Below are 11,816 nucleotides of genomic sequence, written 5' to 3'. Positions count from 1 at the left end.
CCGCAACTAGTCTCCCGAGTAACCCCGCCCGAGCGTGTACGGAAAAAAAAAAAAGGGGGGGGGGCGGGGCTCGTTGCGAGGGCCTCGCTCCGGAAGCCGCACCCTCGGGGGCGGCCCGCCGTCCAGGAGTCACGAAACGCGGGGCCAGATTTAACAGTCGGCGGCGAAAGCGCGCACTCGAACGCCAATGAGAGCGGAAGGAGGGGACCGCTCCTGAAGGCTACTCTGCATATCTGGCGATGATTGGCGGAGCTCTCCTGTCTTCTCCTTTGGTATTGGCTGGATTTCCTTGTTCCGCCCACCCAGGGGCTTTTGTGTAGGTACTTCTGATTGGCTCCTCCTGGTGGTGGCGGAGGGGGAGTCTGGCGTGGGGGGGCGCTTGCTCATCTCTGATTGGTGGATTTGAGCCTTTAGCGTCGTCTTCTGGAGGAAGGAGACCGTCCCATCTTCTCCCTGTCCCGTCTCCCGACCCGTACGCTTTTCCCCAACTCGCGCGCACGAATGGTTAAAAAAAAAAAAAAAAAAAAGGGTGTGAGGCTCGAGCCCGCCAGCCAGGCCTCCAGCACCTCGCGCGCGCCCTCAGCGAGGACCCGCGCGAGCTGCCCGTGACGCTGCCTGCGCTGTTTGAAACTGCAGAAGAACCCGTTAGGATCTTGGGGAAACTACCGTTCCAGCTGGTTCCGGGGCCCGTGCGTGCCAGGGGGGCGAGTGGCGGTCGCGAGGCGGCTCCTGCCTGTCGTGTCTCTGCAGCGCGGAGACTAGAACCGGCACTTTCGAAGGACGCCGCCTCCAATCGCAGTGCTGGCGCGGGCGGAGGCTCAAACACGGGGGTCCTGAGAGTGAGGAAAACGCGCCAAGTTCCCCTCGGTGGCGGAGTGGGAAAGACCCTAGCGGTTCCGGCGCTCGGCGAGCGGGGCTGCGTCCGGGGGTGCTCGCCATCCCGGGGCGGGCGGGGGCGGGCGGGGGCGGGCGCCGCTCCGGGGATGTAGTTGGTGCCGGCGCCGGGCAGCAGCGAGCGGCAGCCCGGGTTCCCGCTCCGAGAGCGGGTGGTCACTCCCCTGCGGGGAGGGCGATCCGGGCAGCTTCTCCTGGGTCGGGGGTGGGGGGCGCGGCGGGGGCGCGGGCAGGGTCTCACCTGTCGCACCCACGCACATCCCGGCTGCACTGGGGCGTCACCGCCGCGGACCTCGCTGTGGGCCATGATCAGGTAAGAAGGGCCTGGGGAGGAGGGGCCGGTGCCCGGGCGCCGAGGCAGGTCCGGCCGGCTCCCGAGGGGGCTGCGGCGGGGGAGCGGCCCGCCGAGCCCTCCGGGCCCCGCTGTGCGTGTGCGTGTGCGCGTGCGCGTGTGCGGGGGGTGCCCCTTCTGCCGCCGCAGGGCTGCGGGGAGGCAGGTGCGGGCTGCGCGTGAAATAGGCCAGCGCCGCGGGCGAGCGAGCCGGGAGCGGCGGCGGCCGGGCTGTCGGCGCCCACGGCGCCCGGCCCCGTCTTTCCACTTCGGCTTGCGGGAGTGTCGCGGCGGCGCGGGGAGAAGAGGCTCCCCCCACCCCTCTGGAGCCCTGTGCGGGGTCGGGGTTGCTACATTTTACGCGTACTCACCTAATTTTTCCAGAAGTATTTCGAAGGCCACGTGTTTTCGACCTTTTGTCGAGGATGCTGTCCTTAATGGTTTTACTTTTTTTTTTTTTTTAAACCCCCTCTGGGAAATTGGAATGGAGACGTGTCGTCTTGGAAAGGGAAGCACTTAAAAACTAATGAGACTGAGTGTTGATGCTGTCATTGGTTCAGGAGTATTTAATATTCGATTTATTGTGTTTTCGGCGAAACTTGATTTAGACCTAAGGAAAACCAGGAGCAAAACGGCGTAGCGTAAGACAGGGTATAGCTGGTGAAAATGCGAGCCTGTCAGTGATAGTAAAGGTTAGTGATTTGAGGGAGCCAGCAGAGCTTATTGCTTAGGATTTGTCCGTTATTTCAGCTGCTGGGTCGTTTTTTTCTAATACATACTCAAGTCCGGTTTGAGAATGCACTTTCCATCATTTGTTAAGAATTGGCTCCCAAGGAAGCCCTTTTACGAGAATCGCTAATGCTGAGATCCCTGACAACTTCGCGCAGGCTGGTCTGTCACAGGTGATGGCTTCCACCAGCAGCATTAAGTGGCTAGAAGCCTACGTTGAGTTGGAGAGGGAGGGGGGATGGGAAGGGGGTCAACTTTCCAGTTACTTCTAAAGGCTCAAAAATGTGGTTTCACTCCCGAGTTCAATGTTTCAAATTCCTAGGTCAGAGGCAGAGTGAAATGGTTGTTAGTAAAGATGGGGTTTGGGTGAATTTTGTTAGTTTATCTATTTACCCTACTACTGTGTATATTTGAAAGCCAGTGCTGAGCTTTTGTACTCCAGTAACTCCGGTCAGATCACTTTCCCCCAGATGTCTTAATGGTAGTAACAGGATGGGTGTATAAAATTGCTATCACAAATACTGCTAGGAGTTTTTTCGATCAAAAGTTTTAACGGGAGAAAAGGTTGCAGAAGTCAAAATCCTGTTTTTCCTACTTAAAACAGTATTAGAAATTTGTAGTTTAAAAACGTTTGAAAAACCAGTGGCGTATCACGGTGTTTAGGGCATAACAACTTGGGATGCACAAAGTGCAGCAATTATTTACACTACTATACAACTACATGTTTTATAACTTCTCAACTTCTTAGGTATAACTGAACACCAGATCTATGCCTTTGCTTACATATGCAAGTTATACTTTAACTGGAATATAGTTGACACACATTACATTAGTTTCAGGTGTACAACATAGTGACTTGAGCAAGCTGTACTTTAAAGAAGCTTTTTAGAGGCTTTACTTCATGTATTCACAAAAATAACTGGAAGAGGCCTTGGAAGGAAGACTCCTTCACTTGTAACACTCTTGGATTTCCCATTCACTCCTTTCTCTTTATGACCTTGTATTTTAGAATTAGAGATAGTTGTTGCTCAGTCAGTATTTTCTGAATAAGTTAAAAATTTTTTACTTAATGCTACTTTACTATAGGCGTACTAAAATGGGGATATTTTTGTGATGTGAACCTTAATCCAATAGACTAATAAAAGTTCAGTATCTGATATTTTTGTTGTTTAAGAAAGCTAAGAACAAATGGCAAGCCCTTTCATTTAAGCGATAAGCATTGAATGCCTGTTACTGGCCAAGCATTGGGTTTTCAAATGTGAAGTTCTAATTAGTTCCATTCCTTGGTAAATCTTCAAAATTAATGATTTTTATTGCTACAGCTGATAACTGAAAAGTAATGAAACCTTTCCCCTGCGATTAACAGATATGATTGATTACAACATCCTTGTATAAATTAATTCTTGTAAACTCCTTGGGATTTGAAGAGAAAATGCCTGGTGTCATACCTAGTGAAAGTAATGGGCTTTCAAGAGGTAGCCCATCAAAGAAAAACAGACTTTCCCTGAAGTTTTTTCAGAAAAAGGAAACTAAGAGAGCCTTGGATTTCACGGATTCTCAAGAAAATGAAGAAAAGGCTTCTGAATATAGAGGATCTGAAATGTATGTATCTTGAGTATATTTCTGTATTTTAAAAATTCCATATCCGTGAAGAAGTTGTGAACTTTGATATCTCCAGACATTCTGACCTGATAGTCTATGAAGGCAAGAAAAACACAGTAGTGAGACAAACCTATTAGCTAATTAGATTAACTAGGAAAAATATTTATTGGTTAAAATTATTTTTCAACTTAAATTTGTAGCGTAACATTCTATGTAGAGGGTAAAGAAATAACGTGATTTTGTGTGTGTGACTAAGAAGACTTGATAGTTCTTGAGCTGTTTAAACTTTATAGTCATACCTAATGGATAAATTATCAGACCTGCTGGTGTATAGTTGCTGATTATATTTAAGATAAACTTCAACATAAAAGCTTTGATGCAAATAAATCCTTTAGTGACTAAGATCTGAACAAAATGGAATACTTAAGCGACACTTCATAAACCCCCCTCTGCTCTGTACTTCAGTGATCAAGTTGTCCCTGCAGCACAGTCCTCACCTGTACACTGTGAGAAGAGAGAAAACTTACTACCCTTTGTGGGACTGAATAATCTCGGCAACACTTGTTACCTTAATAGTATACTTCAGGTAAATGGAGGATTGATTGATTGATTGATTGATTGATTGATTTTGCTATTTAATAAAGCTTTAGTAGGCAAAGCATGATGTCACATTTAATATTCTGAGCATTTCAGATTATCTGGGAGTATTTTAATTGTCCATACTGTCTTTGCCTCTGATTGTAAATAAACTAGAATGGGCTAGAGTAATGATTCTAAATTGCATGTTTACCAGCTTCCTTTTGGGTGAAAGCGATAAAATTGGGATAACAAAATTGAATTGACTTTGGTTAACTGGAAGATGCCAAACCCTTAGCTTTTCTGCTTGATTCCTAGTGCTATGGTGGAATGGAATTTAAACCTCTGAACTCTGTTTAATGTACCCTTATAACCATTAAGTCTTAGCAATATGTACCCAGCCTCAGTGCTTTGCGGCTGGTGGGGGAAGACAGTGAGCTACTTATGATGAAATAGAAAACAACTTTTGATGTAATATTAAATTAATGCACATTTGAAAGTGCTTTACAAAAAAACGTAGGTAGTGTTTTAATCATTTTAGGTATACTGTTTGCTCAGTAAACACTCAGACAACACTCTTTTTATAGGTATTATATTTTTGTCCTGGTTTTAAATCTGGAGTGAAGCACTTATTCAACGTTATTTCAAGGAAGAAAGAAGCCCTAAAAGATGAAGCCAATCAAAAAGATAAGGTAAAAAATAAAAGCACAATAGATAAAAAATAGAATTCACCTGCTTAGAAATGAAAAATAGATACACAGAGGATTTGGGAGGAGGATAACAGAGTCTCTCTTAACAAACAGAATTGAATTTCTCAGTATCTTGTGTTTTCAGAAAGGCATTTTCCCCCCTTTCTTGTAACAAGTTAGCTAACTAGTCACCTTTTAGTGCCTTCTCCTGCCTTCTAATTTACTGCTTACCACTAAACCTTGTCATTTATATATCACAGTCACAGTTGATCGTACCATCTGTTGTTTTCAAATACTTTTAAAATTTAAGTAAATCTAAAGAAACCTCCAACTTACATCATCAGAAAACCATTCTTTTCCAAATAGAAAGTAATCAAAAAATGTTCTTAAAATTTTTTAATTTATTTGTATATCTCCATAAAATTAGTGTCATAATGAAATTAAATTTAGCAAAGCTAGTATTATCTAGTGAGACAAAGATAAGGGGGATGAATTTATTTAATGGTTTATGTGTTTCTTTTTTGACAGGGAAATTGCAAAGAAGATTCTTTGGCAAGTTATGAACTAATATGCAGTTTACAGTCCTTGATCATTTCAGTTGAACAGCTTCAGGCTAGCTTTCTCTTAAATCCAGAAAAATACACTGATGAACTTGCTACTCAGCCAAGGCGACTGCTCAACACACTCAGGTATAGCCTTTAATAAATTTTAGGATTCTAGCCTAGCAGCTTATTGTGCTCTTTGGAGAGGGATATATGAACAAGTAAGGGGAGTAAAGGGCAAGGAAAACAAACTACAGATCTATATTATAGTCTCTAGTATCCAGAGGTTCTGGAAAGTAGACTTTTTTTTTTTTTTTGTAAGTTTGGTACTAAAATAATTCATTAAATCTGAATCAGTCTGAAGCTATTTATCGTCTTTATTCATTTTTATGTGAATATTCGTATATTTTTCTGTAGAAATAGTAATAAGTTTAATCATGGGATACTGCCCCCCCCCATCATGTTGGTGAAAAATACTTGTTAAATGCCATATTTTTGATCTGAACATTACTGAGTTTCTCAAATACATTTGGTCCTAAGAAATTTCAAATCCGGTATTATAGGTTTTTATTCAAAATATATTATGCATAAGAACTGTAAATTCCAGATATTCTAGTTTTATTGTATGTGCTTGAATAACTATTAGTTAACTGGATTAGATTTCTTTGTATTATCTTAAATGAAACTTTATCCAATATATAAAGTAGCGGTATCTAATGTGTCATAGGGTTAAATTTTTAAAGTTTAAGAATAGACCTAGGGTAGGGCACCTGGCTGGCTTAGTTGGTGGAGCATGCAACTCTTGATTTAGGGGTTGTGAGTTCGAGCCTCGTGTTGGGTGTAGAGATTACTTAAAAAACAAAAACACCAGACTTAGGTGTAAATGCACTGTTACATGTTTGTTAACGAGCAGTGTAGTATAGCATGGTGGCCAAGAGCAGGTTGGAATCAAGGCTTTGCATCTCTTTGCCCTTGGGCAAGCTACCTTATCTGTAAGTCATGGTGATAATAGTACTTAACCTCATGGGATTATTGTTAGAATTATGTTATATACATAATATAAAAAGCGTCTTGAATAAAACCTGGTACATGGTAAACTATATATATATACTAGCTGCTACTAGTGTTTAGAAAAGGATGAAAGTATTTATGATAATGAGGTAAAATTTGTTTTTACTTTTAGTCACAAGTTTAGTTTGGGAAGAAGTTTCAAATTAGTGATATAAATATTTTTAGATTTTTAAAATAATTTATGATATTCCTCTAAATGAATTAATTTCTCTATAGAAAGGAGTTTTTCTGTATTCTATCTTAAAAACTAGAATAGATGAAATGGAAATTTTTATTTATAGGGAACTCAACCCTATGTATGAAGGATATCTACAGCATGATGCACAGGAAGTATTACAGTGTATTTTGGGAAACATTCAAGAAACATGCCAACTCCTAAAAAAAGAAGAAGTAAAAAATGTGGTAGAATTATCTACTAAGATAGAAGAAAAACCTCATCAGAAAGAGGAAATGAGTGGTATTAACAGCATAGAGATGGACAATCTTAGGCCTTCTGAAGATTATAAAGAAAAACTCCCAAAAGGAAATGGGAAAAGAAAAAGTGACACTGAATTTGGTAACATGAAGAAAAAAGTTAAAGTATCCAAGGAACACCAGTCATTGGAAGAGAACCAGAGACAAACCAGATCAAAAAGGAAAGCTACAGGTGATACGTTAGAGATTCCTTCTAAAATAATCCCCAAGTGTGTTTCTGAAAATGAAAGTGCAAGACCCTCACAAAAGAAATCAAGAGTTAAAATAAGTTGGTTAAAGCCTGCAACTAAGCAACCCAGCATTCTTTCTAAATTCTGTAGTCTGGGGAAAATAACAACAAACCAAGGATCCAAAGAACAATTGAAAGAAAATGAATATGATCTTGAAGAGGACTTGGGGAAGTGTGAAAATGATAACACAACTAATGGTTGTGAACTTGAATCTCCAGGGGATAATGTTAAGCCTGTTAATGTTAATGAAGTTAAGCCCATAAACAAAGGTCAGTATAATTTATTCTTAGACATTGATAGGTAGGAGGATTAACAGCTACAGTACTGTAATGTTCTTAGATACATGTACAACATAAGTCTGGTTCAAGTTGTAAGAGGAAATTTTAACATTGAACATGAACTGTGTGGTGCTTTAAACACTGTGCTTAGATGTGTGTATAAGTCTCATTAATCTTAAGGTAATGTTAATTTATGGTTTATAAACAAGGGGAGTTCAATGCATTTTAATGGAGAGAGAATTACTTTACCCCCTTCTGAAAGTACCTGACAACTTAAGAAATTGCATTTAATACAGTACAATTTTAGAGAACTAAGTAGTTATATTGTACTTGAATTGGATTTCTACCTAATTTCATCCAGATCTCAGGGAAAATATCTTTGGGAAGGGAGTTAAAGTGACACAACTGACTCTCTTAGAGACAACAGTAATTCATATTCAAAACTATCTTTACAGGGAATTTGTGTCATGAGCAAGGCACCTCTTAATGCTAATAAGCAAGTTTAGCTATAAATACCTTTTACTCATGATACACTGTAAATGAACTACTGGTTATTTGGGCTGTGCTGAAAAGTTTTCCTATTTTTGTTTTAGGTGCAGAGCAAATTGGTTTTGAGCTAGTAGAGAAATTATTTCAAGGTCAGCTGGTATTAAGGACTCGTTGCTTAGAATGTGAAAGTTTAACAGAAAGAAGAGAAGATTTTCAGGACATCAGTGTGCCAGTACAAGAAGATGAGCTTTCCAAAGTAGAGGAGAGTTCTGAAAGTAAGCAGAATCGGAGTCTTGTATGGACTTGTGTGGACCGTGGAATAAGTAGTTTTCTTCAACAAAACACAGTCTAATAGTAGCTTATGTAATTATTGAGAAAGAAGAGCTGGCTTTTAGTGTTTCTGGTATAATAAAATCTTTCTGCTCATATAGAATGACTTGTTAAAAGCATTTGGAAAATTGTGGCATCTTTATTTTGATGTATACAATGGGAAAATGAAACGCTTTAATAACTTTTGGTTATCAGACTTTGAGCTATAGGGGATACTTTTAACACAATAATTGAACCACTGTTTTAGCATAAAACGACAAAAAGTAGGGAAAGGATATGAGAAGTGATTATGAGACTGGCTTACCTGTTCAGATACTGGAAATTAATAGCTAAACTAAAGTCTGTCTTAGGGAGAGTAGGTTATCTTCATTTTGCTGTCCCTATCACCTAAATACTTTTTGGCTGCCCAAATATAAATACTTAAAAGATATGTTTGTATACACAGCTGAGGATGAACTTAAGTTTCTGAAACTCAAAGGAATTTCTATTATTTGGGAAGGATTAGTCAATAGAAATTGCATGCTAATTTTGAACATGGAACTTGTTTAATTTTTAACGTCTGAGAGGTTTTTCATTTGTGAGTGAAAGGAATTCTCTTATGTAGTTTCTCCAGAGCCAAAAACAGAAATGAAGACCCTGAGATGGGCAATTTCACAGTTTGCTTCAGTGGAGAGGATTGTAGGAGAAGATAAATATTTCTGTGAAAATTGCCATCATTATACTGAAGCCGAACGAAGTCTTTTGTTTGACAAAATGCCTGAAGTTATAACTATTCATTTGAAGTGCTTTGCTGCTAGTGGCTTGGAGTGAGTATTATAAATAAAAGCTATGTGAAAAAAAAATGAGCTGCTATAAGAAGTTTTGTTCAAAATACTGTAATAGTAACAAAATAGTATACTAGCATAAACTACTGAAAAGTAACTTATAAAGGTTATCTTAGAAAAGTTTGTTCTCTTTTTAACAGTTTACTTGTAAAAATGCATCAATTTCAATCCTTTTGGTATGAATAAATATTCTAGGATTTCTTCCCACATCTTTTAATTGAAGATTAAAGATTATTAGAAAGTTTCAAGTTAAATTGATTAAAAGCAGCAAAGAGATTTTATTTACATTGAAATTTATTTTTGAGGGGAGAAAAAGGCAAGATTATTTCGTTTTCAAGGTAAGCCAGGAATCAAACTAGTTCTTTGAAGAGATATTCTTCTGTTAAGTATCTTTGTGACATGTATACATATTAGTGAATTGTTTGAAATTACCATGAGGGTTTCCCAGTAGCTCTCTACACACTTTACTATGCCCGTAGATGACACTTTCAGCAGACTTTTTCTTTGCTATTTATTTTTGTTCCCCTAGAGACAGTCTTCACATTAAAATTACTTAAAATGTAAAGTATTTTGGAGTTAAGTGGCATTTAAAAAACTGATTTTCTCGGGCAGCCCAGGTGGCTCAGCGGTTTAGCGCTGCCTTCGACCCAGGGGCATGATCCTGGAGACCCGGGATCGAGTCCCATGTTGGGCTCCCTGCATGGAGCCTGCTTCTCCCTCTGCCTGTGTCTCTGCCCCCTCCCCCCCCCCGCACCGTGTCTCTCATGAATAAATAAATAAATCTTAAAAAAAAAACTGATTTTCTCATTATAAAGAAAATGGAAAGGAGAATGCCATATATCCTTCACAGAAACACCTGAATATTAGCACTCAATGATATTTACACAAAGAAAAAATACTGAAATAAGTATACAAAATTAAGAGTCTGGTTTTTTTATGTTTATATGAGCACTAAGGGTCATTCAGACAACTTGATTTCACATTTGGGTATAAAACAATAAATGTAAAGTAGAAATTGCAGAAATCCCCCTTTTTTTTTTCTCCCTCCCAAAGGTTTGATTGTTATGGTGGTGGACTTTCCAAGATCAACACTCCTTTACTGACACCTCTTAAATTGTCACTAGAAGAATGGAGCACAAAGCCAACCAACGACAGCTATGGATTATTTGCGGTTGTGATGCACAGTGGCATTACCATCAGTAGTGGGCATTACACTGCTTCTGTTAAAGTCACCGACCTTAACAGTTTAGAACTAGATAAGGGAAATTTTGTCATCGACCAAATGTGTGAAATAGGTAAGCCAGAACCATTGAATGAGGATGAAGCAAGGGGTGTGGTTGAAAATTATGATGATGATGAAGTGTCAATTAGAGTTAGTGGAAATACACAGCCAAGTAAAGTTTTGAACAAAAAAAATGTAGAAGCTATTGGACTTCTTGGAGGACAAAAGAGCAAAGCAGATTATGAGCTATACAACAAAGCATCTAATCCTGATAAAGTTGCCAGTACAGCATTTGCTGAAAATAGAAATTCTGAGACTAACAATACTAATGGGACCCATGAATTTGATACAAACAAAGAATCCAGTGACCAAACAGGCATTAACTTTAGTGGATTTGAGAACAAAATTTCATGTGTAGTGCAAAGCTTAAAGGAGTATGAGGGGAAATGGTTACTTTTTGATGATTCTGAAGTGAAAGTTACTGAAGAGAAGGACTTTTTGAATTCTCTTTCCCCTTCTACATCTCCTACATCTACTCCTTATTTGCTATTTTATAAGAAATTATAGAGTATTTTCCTTATGTGTATATTAACAGACCTGGACAAAAGCTGGTAAAGTTGATTACATCAGTCTAGCTTATCTTTTGAAGCTATTGGATATTATTGGTCTCTCTAGGTTTTTATATAAATAGTGAAATTTGAATTACTGAAAACCATGTTAATTTTTAGAATTTCCAGTAGTAGAGACTAGTGATGCATTAGCTTCTGGGAACAAACTTGTATAGGTTCTTAATTATCCAAATGGAAGCATTTAAACACTTTTGAATTTACACCTATCTTTTGTGTTTGCTTTTTAAAAAAATAAAGTGCTTGTATTTGTATCTCCAGGTTTTGGAGTAATTATCTATTTGATGTTTATAGGTCCTGTGGTTTTTCAGCTAAGAAGCAAAATCTCATTTCAGTACATTTAGTTTTATAAGTCATGAAGCCAGATCTTTAATGGGCTGTATTTAGAGGCACAAAGTCCTGGGATATGTGTGTATTCACAGTAGTGTACATTTTGTGCCTTGAGTCACTTTGAAAAGTGTCTCAGAAAACCTGGACGGCCAGTTCCCTTCTATATCTTCACAAGAATTTTATATGTATTTATGAAAATGATTCTGTATTCTAGTAAATCTTTTTGGGCATGGACTAATTTGTATCTCTTCATAGTCATATTCTGCACGATTTGTATATAGTATATCAAATTTAGAGGTGTGACCTTAAATTTAACTTTTTTTTTTTTTTTTAAACCGGGAGGTCAATAAAATTTAAACTGCTTACAACTATGTATACAACTGCTCAAATTTTTTTACCTGCATATATTTTTTTTACCATAAATATAGCTGAGTTCTCTTAAAAGAAGAAAATGTATGTGTATGTATAATATATTTATATATACACACACATATGTAGAAGAGAATAAACATGCATAATTACCTTTAATAATACTTTGACAGTTGGAAGTGAAGAGATTTTTCAAATAGGAGAAACTGC

The 11,816-nt window shown here is 38.9% G+C and overlaps 1 protein-coding gene across 1 annotated transcript; it reads left to right on the top strand.

Moving 5' to 3' along the window:
* The first annotated feature begins 517 nt into the window (after positions 1 to 517).
* On the top strand, positions 518 to 11,602 carry USP1 (ubiquitin specific peptidase 1). Its single transcript, XM_041769978.1, has 9 exons — positions 518 to 1,207; positions 3,321 to 3,556; positions 4,022 to 4,142; positions 4,720 to 4,824; positions 5,350 to 5,510; positions 6,716 to 7,407; positions 8,010 to 8,180; positions 8,840 to 9,041; positions 10,113 to 11,602. Exons 2-9 carry the CDS (start codon positions 3,387 to 3,389, stop codon positions 10,846 to 10,848), a joined length of 2,358 nt encoding a protein of 785 aa, XP_041625912.1. The 5' UTR covers positions 518 to 1,207; positions 3,321 to 3,386; the 3' UTR covers positions 10,849 to 11,602.
* The last annotated feature ends 214 nt before the right edge of the window (positions 11,603 to 11,816 follow it).

This window comes from Vulpes lagopus, chromosome 10, assembly GCF_018345385.1.
Source record: "Vulpes lagopus strain Blue_001 chromosome 10, ASM1834538v1, whole genome shotgun sequence".
Lineage (NCBI taxonomy): Eukaryota > Metazoa > Chordata > Mammalia > Carnivora > Canidae > Vulpes > Vulpes lagopus.
This window is presented reverse-complemented; position numbering and strand designations above follow the sequence as displayed.